Source organism: Plasmodium brasilianum, chromosome 8 (assembly GCF_023973825.1).
Source record: "Plasmodium brasilianum strain Bolivian I chromosome 8, whole genome shotgun sequence".
NCBI lineage: Eukaryota > Apicomplexa > Aconoidasida > Haemosporida > Plasmodiidae > Plasmodium > Plasmodium brasilianum.
In genome coordinates this window covers 776882-794861 of record NC_090121.1, presented here as the reverse complement: position 1 = coordinate 794861, position 17980 = coordinate 776882, and the positions used below count along the sequence as shown (strand labels likewise).

At 25.5% G+C, this 17980-nt stretch overlaps 2 protein-coding genes across 2 annotated transcripts; one reads left to right on the top strand and one right to left on the bottom strand.

Annotated features, from left to right (window-relative positions):
* Positions 1 to 3311: 3311 nt before the first annotated feature.
* On the top strand, positions 3312 to 11126 carry MKS88_002349 (transcriptional coactivator ADA2; the record flags this gene model as incomplete). Its single annotated transcript, XM_067215352.1, has 1 exon — positions 3312 to 11126. One exon carries the CDS (start codon positions 3312 to 3314, stop codon positions 11124 to 11126), a length of 7815 nt encoding a protein of 2604 aa, XP_067073786.1.
* Positions 11127 to 12907: 1781 nt separating this feature from the next.
* On the bottom strand, positions 12908 to 17347 carry MKS88_002348 (uncharacterized protein; the record flags this gene model as incomplete). The annotated part of the gene is made up of 1 exon (XM_067215351.1): positions 12908 to 17347. One exon carries the CDS (start codon positions 17345 to 17347, stop codon positions 12908 to 12910), a length of 4440 nt encoding a protein of 1479 aa, XP_067073785.1.
* Positions 17348 to 17980: the final 633 nt, after the last annotated feature.

The window sequence follows — 17980 nt, the reverse complement described above, 5'->3', positions numbered from 1 at the left end:
AGCTTTTTACATATAAATAGGAAAAAAATAAACAATATAATTTGTTTTGTTAATAATGTATGTATAAACAAGTACTATATATTTCCTTGCCTTTTTAGTATTTTTTTTTGGAAGAATATATAGAATTTTTTTATAATGTGTTTAATTTATTTAATTTTTCCCTACACCCCAATATTGCGAATGTTCAGCTATAATGTATGCAAACATGATTAATATGATATATATTATATATATACATTTCGCATAAGTGTGTACCTAAATATAACACATGTACATATGTATACATAAACAAAATAAGAGATACATAATGTTTTTATCAGAAGGTAAATTAAGACAGTTTTTTTCGTTAATGCAATGCTGAATTTGCTTGTTATTAAACTTATAGAGGAGAAAAAGACAAGAAACATAGGATAAAATTTTGATTGATTTCACAAGCATTTGCATAATTTTTTTGTGTACATATTTTATAGGAATTGCATCAATTGATTCGAGTGTTAAGCTGTTATTAATATTCATCATGTTGTACATATATTTGTTTTTATACGCTGATGTTTTAGATGTTTTATCATATATATATAATCTTAAATTTTAAACTTGGTTGTGACGCTGTCATTGCATATGTTTTTTTCTTATTGTATTTTTGCATTTACTTCGAACAGAGCAATTTTTGATTAATTTTTTTATTTGATGTGTCTGTTAATTTTATTAGGTATACACATAATGTACAGACTTGAATTTTGTTGATTCTTTTATATATGGGAGGCATATATACATATACCTTTTAATAACGTTCTATCTTACCCCTCTTAATGTTTGAACCTTATAATTGAAAATTTTAAAATATTCGATAATTTTTTTTTTTTTTTTTTTTTTTGTTCGTTTGTTCTATTGTAAATTAGATTATTCTAATTTGTTCAAATGATTTTTCTAAATAAATGTTTAATACTCTTATAATTTTGTTTCTAAACTTTATAAAGTTTTCAAAGAAATGCTATCTACATATGTTATTTATGCATTCGTCTAATTCACTATAATATTATATTTGTATCTACATACACATGTATACATACATGTACGCATGTGATGTACGTTTAAATGCAGATGAGACTCACAGAAAATGTTCATACAATTTTATTAGTCTCTATAAGATATTATATTTGTATACTTTTATGATTATTACTATTATTTTGTGAACCTTTTTTTAAGTTTATGTCATATTTTTCTAAAAATGAAACTTTCATATCCATTTTTTATTTCATGTTTAAATATACATTTAATATATGTACATGTGTATTTGTTTGTATATTTAGGATGTTTACTTGAACACAAAAACATATTACACCGTTCTGTTATATTGCCTTTTTTTTTTTTTTTTTTATGGTATTCTGTATGTTATTGAAAAATTTTAAAAGAAAAGAAACAATTAGATGTTCCTGAATATGCATAATAAAAGAATATTCTTTGAATAAGCATTTTTTATATATCATTTTTTAAATGCGTAAAGGTATATATATGCATATATAAAAATATAAATTTGTATATTTATTTGTGTTTATAAATAAAAGGAAAAAAAAATATATATATTCCATTTAAAATATCTTACGCCCCCTTATTATTCCATATTTTTTTAAAATAAAAAATTAAAACGGAAAAAATTACATTTTATTAATTTATTTAAATATTTGAAAATGATAATTTTATATAAAAGAAGTTTTGTTTTTCCCATAAATTTCTTTTGGCGGAACAATTAAAATGATTATGTATAAAAAAATAATACTGTTTTAAATTTTGTTATATATTATATAATAGGTATATGCTACAGAGTTATATAATATTATTCTTATTGTGTTATGTAGTATATGCTGATACATTGATACATACGTTAATATATATATGCATAAATAAATAATATATATATATAATATATATATTTAAATGTACGTATACACAATATAGTATAACAGTACTTACAGTATAAGTACATTTAATTGCGCATATATAAATGTGGAATTTTAATTATGCAGCACAATATATTTTAAGAATTTTTGTAATTTTACTATTTAAGAAAATTATTAAGCCATATTAACAAATTCGTTATTCCTTTTTTACTCTTTTCACATCCATTCATACTCAATTTTACAGATAAATAATAATTTTGCATATATATAAATATATATATTATATATATGCTGTGTATATATGTCATTATTTATAATATATAACAAATGCCCTTAATATTTTTTTTTTGATATACCTATTTTAACTTGCACTTTATGAAAAAAAAAATATTTATATATTTTGAACTTAAGATTTTGTTTTCATTCAGAATATACTTTTATGTTTAATTTAAAGAAAAATTATAAATTAAAAAATATGAATAATTTAAATATTAAATCTTATGCATCTTATATTTTATGAATTTACGTAAAAGAATGCAATAAATAAATGAAGAAAATTAGTAAGTTATTATACATGTATAAATAGTATGTATATATATAAATATCATACATGTACATTTAAAATATATTTAATGTATATATGTATATATATATATTTTATATATATTTATATTATAATGTAAATATAGCATAAAATTTTTCTTTCCTTTCTGCATATTATATATATTTTTTGATGATGAAAGAACATTATAAATTAAGTACCTATTTGAAGAAAACAAAAAATATTTTACGTTGGAAATTGTAAAAAAAAAAAAAAATATATTTATATTTATATATATATATATATACATAAATTTATATATTTGTTTATAGCATAATTATAGAAATAATTATACTGATTTATACGAATTTTACAAAACAGTGATGTTTAATGAGTTTTTTTTTTCTTTTTATATTTAACATAATCGTTTTTTTATAATTTTATGGACAAATAATAATTGAAGTAACTTTATTTCAATTTGTTTTACGTTCCCACTTAATTATTATTTTAGTTGCACATTTAAAAGTTAAAATATTATATAAATAAAAAAAAAAAAAAAAGAGCTTAAGTATTAATACTTAGTGAAATATATACTACGGGGAAACAAAGCAAAATTTATTGTAGCAAATAACCAGGTCTTCTTTTTTTGGTTTGTTTTTTATTAAGTGTAACAAATTGAAAGCACAGAATATAGATTACTATAACAAAAAGAAAAAATCAAAAAAAAAAATAAAAAAAAATAGCAATAAAGAAGAAAATAGTTGAAAGGAGTTACGTTATAAATATATAAATATATATATATTCATACTTAAGCATACTTGTAACACAGAACCATTTATTATTTTTCTTTTACTTTTTTTTTTAATTATATAATGAATAATACATTTAAATATGATGAATTATGTCCATGTACAACAATAACGTATGAAAGAGCCCCCCGCACATTTAGTTCCATTATTGAATATGGAGATGAGCTATTATTGAGCTTTAATCAGCAACTCCTTAAAGCTGTGCTAGTTGAAATATTATTAACGGAACATGTGAAAAGGTTAATTTCAGTTGAGTTAAAAAATAAGAATAAGTGCAAGTTATCACATACCAGTAATAGTAACAATAATTATAATTACAATAATAAGAGTAGTAGTTGTAGTAACAATAATGATGATAATAGTAAAAATTTACGTATATCCAAAAAATTCCTTGAGAATAAATATGTGATGAGACCGTTAGCAAATAATGACATTTTTAATAATACCAAACATATATATAATGAAGAATATTACGGGATAAAATATAAACATTGTAAAATAAACAATCAGCCAGAGTACACTCATGGGTGTTATAGGGAAGGTAAAAAATTTTCCATTGGTGATGTAAAAAATATAAATATAGGTAGTAAATACGGGGTAGAAGTAAAAAGTAAGAAGGTTAAAAAAAATAAAATAAAAAATAAACCTATTAAGAGAAAAAAGTACGCCGTAAGAAAAAAAAGCAGAAAAGATGACGTAAATAGTAGTAGTACATTTTTGTCAAATAATAAAGGTGCTATGTGCATTTTTAATAATTATATTTCTGATTATTTTTTGTGGAAGAATTTAGTTAATAGTTTTAACAATATAATACAAAACACTATTTTTGAGAACATATTAAAGTTTAACGTAAGTGGCAAACGTATGTTAACTAGTAAGAAATTAATGAGGTACAAGGAATGGGATGTTTCAAATCTCCATGCTAATGTTTCGTTCTTTATGAAAAGTATACAAATGAATGATACAAAGGACAATTTATTTATTGTTTTAAGCGAAATGAAACAAGCTGAAATGGTGCATTATATCTGTGCATTAGTTAAATTGATGAAAGATTTTTATTTTAATATAATTCTTAAAGAAGAGGAGCAGATGACCTATTCGGGTAAAAATTTATTTTCATATAATAGACCTTGTATTTTAGTGAATAGAAGGAGTAGGGTAACAAATACCAAGGGATATAATAAAAATTTAAGTAACTATCCTAGTAAGAGTTTTACCATGAGTTGCAACTGGGATTGCCTTAACATGAGCAGTTTTTTTAAGAGTTTATTTTTGAACAATTCCGTTAATAATTTTAACTGGAAGCAAGGAAATGTAAATACAAATGAATTTCAAAAAGGAAAAATTAATATAAGCGATTTATTAAAAAAAATTGCAAAATGTTTTTTCCGTATATATAACAAATATAGTAACAGTGTGAGAAATGGTAAAACCTTTATGTCATATGGTGAAATTAAAAAATTAATAAAATATTTTATTATAATGGATAAATTTATGTTATCTAGTGATTTGTGTAAATGCAATAATTTATTTACCCAAATCCTTGTTAAAGTAATAATAAATAACAATTATGTATATAAGAGAGAAATGTTAAGTTATGGTATAAATGAAGAGTGTCCCCTTTTTAATTCATGTACTGAGACATACACTAATTTCATGATGAACACAGACCATTTTGCAAAGTACGATTTCCTTACATGTAATTTTAATAATAATTTTAATGTAAAAAAGAGTAGTACGTTGAGGTTATTATGTCGTAACAGCGTTAAAAATACATTCAGCCTTTTTAGAAGTAAGTGTACCGTTAATAATTATAAAGGAAAAGATTATTATTATTATTATGACGATGATTATTATTATGACGATGATTATTATTATGACGATGATTATAGTTGTAACGATGACCATAGTTATGACTATCATTATCATTGTAATGTGTGCTATGAAAAATGTAGTAATACGAAGAATGCAGAGTACACTGTATTTGTCCGTCCTTTGAATAACTTCAGTAGAAGTACAGAAGTACACACAGGAAAGAAAACATTAATTGCATGTAAGTGCATTTTATATAAATATTCAGAACGAAATAGTATAAATTACTGCATTTGTTCCTTTGACAAGGTGACAAAGGTAAAGGGAAAAAATGATGAAGGAGAAGAAGACTGTTTAAAAGTGATGACAAAGTTGAAAAAGTACTACTTATATAATAGTAAAATAGCTAATTGTAGAGGTAATAATAAAAGGATTAACATTTATGTTAATAATGAATATTTCCAAAAATTCCATAGGGTTTTGTACAAATGTAGAAGCTTTTTTAGACACGTTAAAAGTAGATCAAATTTCCTAGACTTTACAAAAGTTATACTTAACAAAAAAACAGATATAGTTATTATTTTAAATAGAAAGAGAGTGTTTTATTCGAAAAAGGCTGATAAAAATAATTTAGGCAAGTTACTGTTCTCTTATTATTGGAAACGTAAATTAAATAAAAAATGTTTTCATAGTAATAGACGAGACTTCTTCCTGTGTATACCCATATTTGACAGAAATGGTATTGATATTGGGAATGTCATGAAATGTTATAAGGATTTTGTATTTTCTTGCAGCAGCAACGGAGGAGGAGAGGGAAACAATAAGAACAGCAGTAGTAGCAATAATTATTCTGGGCACAATTCAGGCAATAATTGTAGGGGTAATAGTAATAATAATTCTAAGAACTATGAAGGAAACAATAGCTCAGGAAATAATAACAGTGGAATGGGTGGAAACAGTGGAAGTGGTGATAACAATGACGATAACAACAGCAGCAATAACAACAACAATAATAACAATAATAGAGGAGGTAGTGGCTTCTACATCCAGGAGGATGATGAAGAGAATCGAAATAGGGGCAAAAACAATGGCAGTACCAATATAGGTAGCAATGGGAACGATTTAGCTAATAACAGTGTGTTAAATGAATACATATTAAATGACCAGAGCTACGTAGATAAGAACAGTAAGAATATAAACAACAAAGCAAGTAGTAGTGACAATGGTACCAATATGAATGACATTAAAATGGGTGATCCGAATCACATGTATAATAACAACCATGAGGAAAATACAAACAGTATGATTAATAATAATTGCGTTGACAACGTTTTTGGTAGTAATGAAAATAACATATATAATAATGATAATAATAAAACTAACACGATGTATGTTGGTAAACAGGAAAATCCATTTTTCATTTCAGAAAATAAAATGGGTAGCATTTACAGAAATACACCAAATAGTGTTATTAATAGAGGTGGTGGTGGAGCAGGCATAGATATGAATAATAATAGTAATAGTTATATCAATAGTAACAGTAATAGTAGTAATAATTTAAATTATATGAATTACATGAATAGTAGTCAAAATACAAAAAATAATGTGAATAGCATGGCCCAGGGGGGAGGGATGTTAGGTAACAACAGAATGAACAGTGCCTCAGTAAATCAGTTAATGAATTTTCCAAATTCCTTTATGGGTGGGGGAATGGCACCACCCGTTGGAAATATGCGAAGCCATGGAACACAGAATAATAATATGAATTATGAATCGTCTGATAATACACAGGAAATAAAACAATCATCACAATTATTAAAACATAAACAAAATCAATATAATAATATGATACCATCTTCACAAAACCAGATTGACAATAAAATGAATATCATGCAACAACATAACATTAATAATAGTGGAAATAATAATGTACCTGCGAATTTTATGCCGAATCATTTACATCATCAATTTCAAATACAACAACAAATGCACTTACAACATTTATTGCATCAACAAAATTTACAGCAATATAACTTGATACAACAGCAAAACCATCAACCAAAGTATTCAAATCAACAAGGAGTACACAAACAGTCAAATATGTCTATACTAAAAATGCCACAAATATTATCATTGAATTCACCTGAACAAAGGAATAATAATAATCCTATTTCTCAAAAAATGACAAGACAAGTAATGAATACAGTAGATCCATCGAACAGTAATAATAATAATAATTCTCAAAAAAATATCAACAGTTCAAATATATCATCAATTACAAATAATAATTCCTCAAGTCATGTAAATTCCATGTCTTTGAAATTTCCATATAAAAGTAATAACACTTCTGTACAAATGAATAGTGCAAATAACAACAGTAATAATAATAACTGCAGTAGTAGTAACAGTAACAACAATACTCTGAATAATCCCTCTCAGCAGAACCAAGTTCAAGGTTTAACTAATCAACAACAACATCAACATAATAACTTATCGACGCAGAACAGTAATAATTTATCTCACAATGTAAATTCAAATGTGCAAAATATACAACAACATAGTAATAATAGTAACACATTACCCGGTCAGCAGCAAAATGTATCACTTTTAATGTCAAATAAACAAAATTCGCAACAGTTATTACAACCATCGTCATCATCAAATCAACAAAAGAGTCAACAATTATTTCAACACCAACAGGGTGTTCAGCAGCAAATAATGCCAACGCAGAAAACGATGAACACAACAAGTATATCTGGTTCAATTAATAATAGACAGTCAAGTCATATCCTATCATCGCACGCTTCTTTAAATCAACAGAATATACAGCAGAATATACAGCAGAATATGCAACAGAATATGCAACAGAATATGCAGCAGTTTATTCATAGTGCTCCTGTTCATATGTATCAACAGCAATCCCCTATGTTACAAAGAACAAACGCTTCAGCTCCTCAACATGTGCCACATCAACAAGTACCTTACGAATGGATGTATAACCCTTACATGCAACACCAATATATGCTTCAACAATGTCAGCTAACACCACAACAATTGTTCATGCAGCAGCAGAAGCAGCAAAATATGTTACATCATCAGCAACAGAATATAGCACCATTACATTTACATCAACAGAAACAGGGCATGCCGCAATTGCAGCAGCATAATGTTCCATATTTGCAGCAGAATCAACAACAGCAGCATATGCAGAATATGGCACATATGCATCAACAGCAGCACATGCAAAATGTACAAAATGCACAAAACGTGCAACACATACAAAACATGCATAATGTGCAAAATATGTCTGTGCAACAAATGAATTTCCCATTTAAACAGGGTGCTTCTCAGATGTACCCACATATGTCCAAGGTCAATATAATGGGAGGAAGTAATAATTACGAATTAATGGAAAATATAAATGATATGCAAAGAATGAACAATAATGTATCACATGTTAAAGGAAGTGCAACAGACATGTTTAATAGTAGTGGTAATAATATGAATAGTAATAATAATAGCAATAATTATAGCAACAATGGGGGTAACAATTATGGCAATAATTATAATATATCAGCGGAAGGAGTTATGGAAGAAGATATATTCGATAGTAATTACCATTGTGATATATGTAATAAAGATATAACACATACTATTCGTATAAGGTGTGCAGAATGTGTTGATTTTGATTTGTGTGTTCACTGTTTTAGTAGCGGAAAAGAAATGAAATCAGATAAATGTCAACATTTTAATTATCATAATTATATACCTATCCCCAAGTATGATTTCCCATTATATAAATTAAATTGGAGCGCAGAAGAAGAATTATTATTATTAGATGGAATAAGTAAATATGGTTTTGGTAACTGGGAACAAGTAGCTGACCTGGTAAATTCAGCTGCTAAGATTCCAAAGACAGATAGAGAATGTGAAAATCATTATTGTAATTATTATTTAAAATCAAGTTGTGCACCTTTACCTGATAATAAAAGGTTACTTATTAAACCGGATGGTAATCCGTATGATATAGAGCATGTTGTAGAAAAGAACATTAATGAAAATGATGATTATGTACAACCGAAATCTAAAAAAAATAATAGAACACAAATTATTGGTTATTGGCCATTAAGAGGAGATTTTGATATTGAATATGATAATGATGCAGAGCTTTTACTTGCAGATATGGAATTTAAAGAATCAGATTTACCTCAACAAAAAGAATTAAAGTTACAAGTTTTAGAAATATATAATTCTAAATTAGATGAAAGAATTTATAGAAAGAGAACTGTCATTGAAAGAGGATTATTAGACACCAAATCACAAATGCAAAAAGATAAGAAGAGAACCAAAGAAGAAAAAGAATTATATACTGCTTTAAAACCATTATCACGATTTCATTCTCCTCAACATCACGAATATTTTATTCAGCTCTTGCTAGAGGAACAGAAACTGCGTCAAAGGTTAACGAAATTACAAGAATGGAAAACTTTAGGTCTTCAAAATATTGAACAAGTTCAAGAGTATGAAATAGAAAAAAATAGAAGAGCTAAAGAGGCTATGAAACAACAAGAAACGTGTGAAAAAATACCAACTAAATGTTTAAAAAATACAAAAAAAGAATATAAAATAAAACAAAAAGAGGATGAAGAAATCGAAGATGGTAAAAAATTAAATATAGATACCTTTTTAGCTCTTGATTTGTTAAATGAAAAAGAAGTAGAATTTTGTAAAAATATGAAACTTCCTATTTTATTCTTTTTATTAATTAAAAGATTATTAATAATGGAAATATGTAATAGTAATTTAAATGTGTTAAAAGATATTAATGAGTTAAAATTGAAAGGATACAAGGTCGGTCAGTTGTATGACTTTTTTCTAAGTTTTGATATAAACCATAAAGATGACCTAATAAATAATAATACAAATAATAATGGTAAGAATAATACGTACATGAGAAAAACAGAAGATAAAAGAAAAAACCTCAGAAATAATTTTGATGTCAGTTCGTATAGCAGAACTGAAAATGTGGAAATGGATGCACAAAGTGGTGGAAATAGTGGAAATAATAATGCAAATCACGATAAGAGTAATAGCGGAAACAATAATGAAGGTAACGATAATAATAATGCTAATGATGAGAATGATGGTAATAATAACAATAGCAGTAATAACAATAGTCGTAACAATAGCAGTAACAGTAATAACAATAATAAGAACAGCAACAAGAGCATTAACGATAACATTAACGATAACAATGACGATAACAATGACGATAACAATGACGATAACATTAACGATAACAATGACGATAACATTGACGATAACATTAACGATAACATTAACGATAACATTAACGATAACATTAACGATAACATTAACGATAACATTAACGATAGCATTAACGATAGCATTAACGATAAAATTAACGATAACATTAACGATAACATTAACGATAACATTAACGATAACATTAACGATAACATTAACGATAACATTAACGATAACAGTTTTAGTAACATTCAGTGTACAATGAATACTTTATCAAATGAGAACACTAAAATTGGTGATATCCTTCATACGCATGAAACAGTGGAAACGAACTCATCTTTGAAGGAAAATTCAGTTTCAGGTAATTTTAATAAAAATTTTAATGGTAACATAACAAATAAAGATTCTATATTACCTAATCAAACTTTTGATAAATCCGATGAATATGAACAATCATACTTAATAGACAAGGAGAAAAATACAAAAGGTACTATTATAAATACCGAAGGGGAGGGAACAGTAATAGTAACAAAAGATAAAAAATGTAGAGACAGAAAAATAAAAAAAGAAAAAGAAGAAAAAGGGGCATATTCCTTGTTAATGTCAAAGGATTCTGATAACATCAGCACCAAGGATGATGATCTGGATCCCAAAAGTTCAGAAAATTTATGGAGCCCCTCAAAAAAAAACGGTATAAAAAAAAAAGAAACATTACTACTAATGAAGAAGGAAGATGTAAAAATGACAAAGGTTCATATAACGTTGAAGAAAAAGACATGGAAGAAGAAGAAGAAGTAGACGAGAAGGGGGGAAAGGAAAGCTAGGAATAAGCGGTAAAATAAAAATCAAAAAATTATGATTAAGGAAAGAAGGAAAATGACATTGCACAAGTGATGAAGATGTTGAAAAAAGAAAAAGAAAAGAAAAGAAAGAAGGACTTAGTAAAGAATTTAGCAATATGAACATACATCTACTAGTGGAATCAGTTCCACAGTTATATAAAAAGTGTATATGGTTCAAAAAGGTCAATTTAAAAAAGAAAAGAACTTTTCACATAATAAAAATAGATGCAGCCAGGAATTATTTAGTGAAATGAATATCGAAAGATTCTAATAATTGCAGCGAAAATAATGACACAGAAAACTGTCTGTTGATAAAACAAAAAAATATTCCGTAAAGAACGACGATAAAATGTTGTACAATTAAAAATTTGAATATAATTTAAAAAAAAAAAATAAAATAAAATAGTAAAACAAAGAAAAGTACAGTTGTATGATGTAAGTAGAAATGTCGTAGAAGTTAGTAGTAACATGAAAATAGAAAAGGATATACCATTTGTGCAGAGGAATACGGTTCTTTTGTAGAGATAGAAAAAAAAATGCCAAAGAAATAAAAAGTTAATTGTTTACTGTTGTTCGTTTTGTTAATGTTGTTACCCCATCCGTATACTAATAAAACGTGCAAAATACAACGTTGCAAATATGAAGGCTGTTAGTTTGAGCAGTATTGTAGCTTTATCCAATATAGAAACTAAAGAAATGAAAAGATAGTAAACATTTGGATGAAAATTTAAAGAAGAAATCAAAAAGAAAAGAATCCGTGAGCTTAATTTTTGAACTCAAAGAAATGGATGAAATTGTTATTTTGTGCTTTCCCATTAACAACGGCATTATATATATATAATTATATACAAAACATATATAGGTATATTATACATGTGTATAAAAATTATATACGCATGAATGCGAAGAGTAAATCAATTAAAACGTAGTCTTGTACAGAGATTTTGAGTTTGTAAGAAAATATATGTGATGATTAATTATATCTTTAAATAGCACAATTTTTGAAAATTTTTAACGCAAAATGTAAATTTCTTTACAAACTTTTATTCCTTAAAGTGCTTTTTTTTTTTTCATATAACAATTTTTTTTTTTTTTTTTTAATTATATCATCACACGTATATGCGCGTTACATAAGTATGTATGTGCACACGTTTCTTTTTATAAGTTAGGAGAAACGAATTTCGCCTCTTAAACTTTTTTGAAAAGGAAAAAACGCATAATTGTTGCATTTATTTTACTTTTTGTTTTTATTTTTTCGCATAATTTTCGTTATTCAAAGAATGCTGAAATTTTTTTAAATAAGACTTTATTTTATAGTTTAAAATAATTCATCTTTCTTTTTCTCTTTTCCTTTTCTTTTCCTTTTATTTTTTTTCATTTTTTCTAAACTTTTTATATTTTTAAAACGAAAGTTATTTTTTTTTAAATCAAACAAACTGTACTTCACAAGAACTAAAACAAAAATAAATATTGTGGGTTTAAATATTTTGTAAATGAAAAATAAAAAAAAATAATCAATCATTATAAGAAGGAATATAAGAAATAATTTCTTACATAATTATTATGTATATATATGTGCTGGTGCGAAAAAAAAAAAAAAAAAAAAAAAAAAAAACCTTTCACTGGCTAACTAACAAGTTTTAACAAAACAAATCTCAAAAAGATTAAAAGAATACCACAGATATGATAAAATAAGTAAGGACAAGTATCATATATAAGGGGGGGAAATTATCCTTATTATAGGTTGCCAAATAAGACAATCGTTTTAATTTTGTAACAACAATTAGCCCTATTACAAGAACAACGTAACTTGGGCGAATGTAATGCGTTGTTATTGTCAATACACAAATGTGTGTCATTTTCAGTAAAAAAACAGCATTGCGATTTAATATAAATAAATAAAAAATAGAAGAATCTATTAAATACAAAATAGACATCTTCTAATAATAATATATTCGAAAATTTTGTTTTTAATACTTTTGAGTAATTATCATTTAACTCATTTTTAAAAGTAAAATTATAACCAACACCTGCTATTCTTTTAATGCCTATTAAATGATAGGTATGATACAAGCAATTACTCATTTTTATTAATTTTTTCTTTTTACTACCAAATGAGTAGTTCATATTATTAAACATTTTGAATAATACATTAAAATATTTCCCTGGAAATAGCCCTTCCATATCTTTATAATCTTTCATCATCTTAATATTAAAAATGTAATCAAAAAAGTTAAATGACGCATCTTGTAAATCGTTATAATACTGGCAATTTTCATCTTCTGCGGCATAACGACATAGAACTATTTTTATTTTCTTTTTATTATTACTACTGCTATTATTATTATTACTACTGCTATTATTATTATTACTACTGCTATCATTATTATTACTACTGCTATTATTATTATTATTACTACTGCTATTATTATTATTATTACTACTGCTATTATTATTATTATTACTACTGCTATTATTATTATTACTACTGCTATTATTATTATTACTACTGCTATTATTATTATTATTACTACTGCTATTATTATTATTATTACTACTGCTATTATTATTATTACTACTGCTATTATTATTATTACTACTGCTATTATTATTATTATCATTACTGATATTATTATTACTACTTCTATTATTACTATTACTATTGTTATAATTATTATTATTACCACTGCTATTATTACTATTGTTATAATTATTATTATTACCACTGCTATTATTACTATTGTTATAATTATTATTATTACCACTGCTATTATTACTATTGTTATAATTATTATTATTACCACTGCTATTATTACTATTGTTATAATTATTATTATTACCACTGCTATTATTACTATTACTATTATTACTACTATTATTATTATTGTTTTCATCATATGGTAAGCTATTTTTTTTTATATGAATATTTGTACATTCTTCCCCCTTGCAGTAGCAATCGTACACACTACTGTTGTCATCGCGCTCACGCATATTAGATGGTAAAGACTGTTTACCCGAATTGGGCATAAAATTAAGAGCTTGATCGTTTGATACTTCCAAGGAAAAAGAATGATCTGCATTCTCCTCTTGCAGACAATATGCTAACAATTCTGAAACATTTTTAAGGATAATTTTTTTGTCACTTAAAAATAATTTTATGTTTTCCTTCAACAATTTAGAGTTGTGAAAGTTCTGTAGGTAATCATTTTGCTCACAAATAAGATATTTTTCCAGCTTGTATTTTTTATTTTTCATTTCTTTAATTTTACTAGCTATTTTTCTTTTAAAAGAGGTATTTATGATTTCTGCTTTTTCATGTGACAATGAAATATTATTTTTTTTGACATTTTTTTTAGGGTTAATGGCACGATGTAAATTGTGCAGACTAAAAAAATTTAATGAATAACAGTTATATATAATACTTTTTAAAATATTATAAAATAAAAATTGTACAACTATTTTTATATTATAAAAACGCATAATTTCCATATTTGTTTCATTTATTGTAGACAAATTAATTTTTTTTAAAATATCTGCATTTTTAAAAAAATGTAGTAGAACTTCTTCATTTTTTAGAGTGTTATTATCAAGTTCTTCTAAAAATTCAGCAAAGTTACCAATTCCTGCTTTTATTTCGTTTTGTAAATCGTCCTGAATCTGGTATTTCATTGTTACCTTTGCTTCGTCTTCTTCCTTTCCAATACCAATTTTGCTTGTGTAATTACGATAATAGCACCATAAGTTACTATCGCCTCCAGTGTTATTATTACTATCTATTAGATTACTGCGTGCATTATTAGTACGCAAAGTGTTCATACGTACATTATTGCTGCCCACTTCATAACTACTTTCTCCACTACGCAAATAAGTACACATGTCCTTATCTCTACAATCAGTATTATTGCTGATCAGCATAATATTCTTCCTGTAATTAAAAATGTCAATATTGTTTTGCTTAAGATTATAAAAATTGTACCCATGATGAAGTTCGTAAATGGTCGGATTGATGGTCTCATCATACGTGTACCCTTGCATGATCTCATAAGAATTAACATCATTATTGCTGCTGTTACTACTATCATTATTTCTAATATCATCCTTATTAACAACTATGCTAGTACGACTGTTGCCATTTTGCATTCTCGACCTGTTATCACTAAAATAATTTTCATCAGCAGCATATTTACTTGTAATCCTTTTACCATCCCATGTAGCATCACTTGTTGTTTTTTCTTCACATGCTAATACAATTTCACTACTACCATGTGATGAATTCTCCAAAATGATACTGTTGTTCCTTTTCAACTGATCAACTACTTCACTATTTTTCTGAACATGTTCATCTATTTGATATTCATCTTCATTATATAAGTTATATGATAAAATTTTTGACAAGTATAATTTAATGTCGTTCAAATCTATATCATACACCTCATTAAAATGATGTTCATCGAATCTTTTTTTTTCTTCTTGTGTTAAATAATTCTTTATCAAACCTTTCATCAACTTTTTCATATGTAGGAAATCATAATTTTTAGAAATTATTTCCTTTACATTAATATAAACATATTCTGATAGAAATAAAAAATTGTAATCAACTATAAGATCTGACAAATTATAAAAATTTGTGTGAATGATCCTAAATAATTTCGCTAAATGTATTTGTAATTGTTGTATGAGAAATAAAAGACCCTTTTTTTTACGCTTTAATAATTTATATTTTTTTATTATATAAAATAAATACATTTGTAGCATTATATAATTACTGAATATAATTCGTATACAAAAAAGGACGTTTTTATAAGTATTTACTGGTATACCTAAAAATTCATTAAGTGTAACTAAAAAAAAATTTAACATTTCCCTCTTTTGTGATATTACCGACTGCTGCACAACATCTAAGCAATAACAAACGAATTGATCTTTTAATCTTATATTGAAAACACTAAAGGTTATAATAACAGAAGAACATATAAAATAAAGCAAATTTCCACCATTCCATCTACATTCCTTCTTGTGCAAATTCATGTCCATATTCTCTTTAGTATTCCATATAACAAAAAAAGAATACAAAACACATGAATACAAAGAGAGTAAAGTTACGTTCTTTTCTAAATATTTTATTAACTCATTCATGTCAACATCCTTTCTTACCATCTTTGATCTTGTATTAACACTTCTTTTTCGCCTTATATACCTACTTAAACTGTTTAAGTTATCATTGCTATTATCACTGCTGTTATCATTACTGTTACCATTGCTATTATCACCACATGCTGACACACATTTATACATACACGCCTCACTACTTGTTTCATCTTCGTTAATTGATACACCATTTGCACTTCCAGTTGTTACACTTGCTCTACATTTTTTACCATCATCAAAATCATGATCATTGATATTCTTGCTTCTTCTATATATGCACTGGTCATTATTTTGCAAGACACCCTTTTCCTGACTATCTATTTCGTCAAAGTTTTCATTGTAATATTTCTTCTTTTCATCTATATAAAATGAATCATTATCATTATAATTATCGGTAAAATTATTAATGAGCTCAAACACTTCATCAAATATGTTTGTCCTCGTCTGTACTTGTAAATTTTTTTTGGTGCTAAAATCGTTATTTAAATTTTTCATTTTATAAATAATAGTAGTAATACATTTTTCCATATAGGGTAATAAATCATTCTTCGTACAACTTTTTATTCCTAGTCTATTACAAATACTATATAAAATTTTAGCTAAGTTTTTACAATAAATTTTCGTTTGGGATATATTTCTTTTTATCTGGCTTTTCAATTCATGTATAGTCATTGTTTCATTATTTAAGTTACAATATATATAATTTAAACATAATGTTAATACACATATTCTATTTTCCCCTCTTACTTTTATTCCCCTAATATTTTTTATTTTATCAAAATTATTAATATAGTAATTAACATGTTTTAAACCATTATGATGACATATTTTCTTTATTATTTTTTCATATATTTTCTTGCTATAAGGTACACTATTTTTTTTATCAAATTCTGCATATAATTCTTCTTCATCTGTCCTCACATCATCACTATATTTGTGCGAAATTGCGTTCATAAAGTCATTATTCAAATCAAAATGATGACTTGTACATGTAGTACCATTTTGGTATTCTTCAAAAAACGCTTCCATCCTAAGTTATACATTATTTTTTTTGTTCTCTTATGATCTTATTAACTTTCTATATGGTTTATATAAATATATATATATTTATATATATATTTATAAGTAGCTGCAAATCAGTCATTTGCCTCATCTTAACAGCACAGTAAATATACGTTTTCGCTTTTTACTTTTTTTATTTTATATAAACTAAAAAAAAAAAAAAAAATTGCCTACTGTACAAGGTCAATCCATAGATATGCTAAATAAAAATGGGCACGCACAATACGTACTTATTTATGTATGTATTATGTATGTATACATAAATATATTTTTGTATACTTATATATTAAGTAAAAAAATTAACGAGATGCTATAAACTAAAAAATAGTTAAGAAAAAATAATGGGAGAAAATAAACAGATTTGCTGTTGTTTTTACGTTCTAAATAATTTTTATATACTACTAGCCCTTGTTACAGCACTGTTTGCTACAAAAAAAAAAATAAAATATTAACATTATAAAATGATTAAGTGAAAAAATGAAAAAATTGTGTATAATGATGATATGATAAAACGAAAAAATGAAAAAATGGTATAATGAAAAAGTGAAAAAATTATAAAATGACATAATGGTAGAATAACGAAATAAAGCAAAATGAACA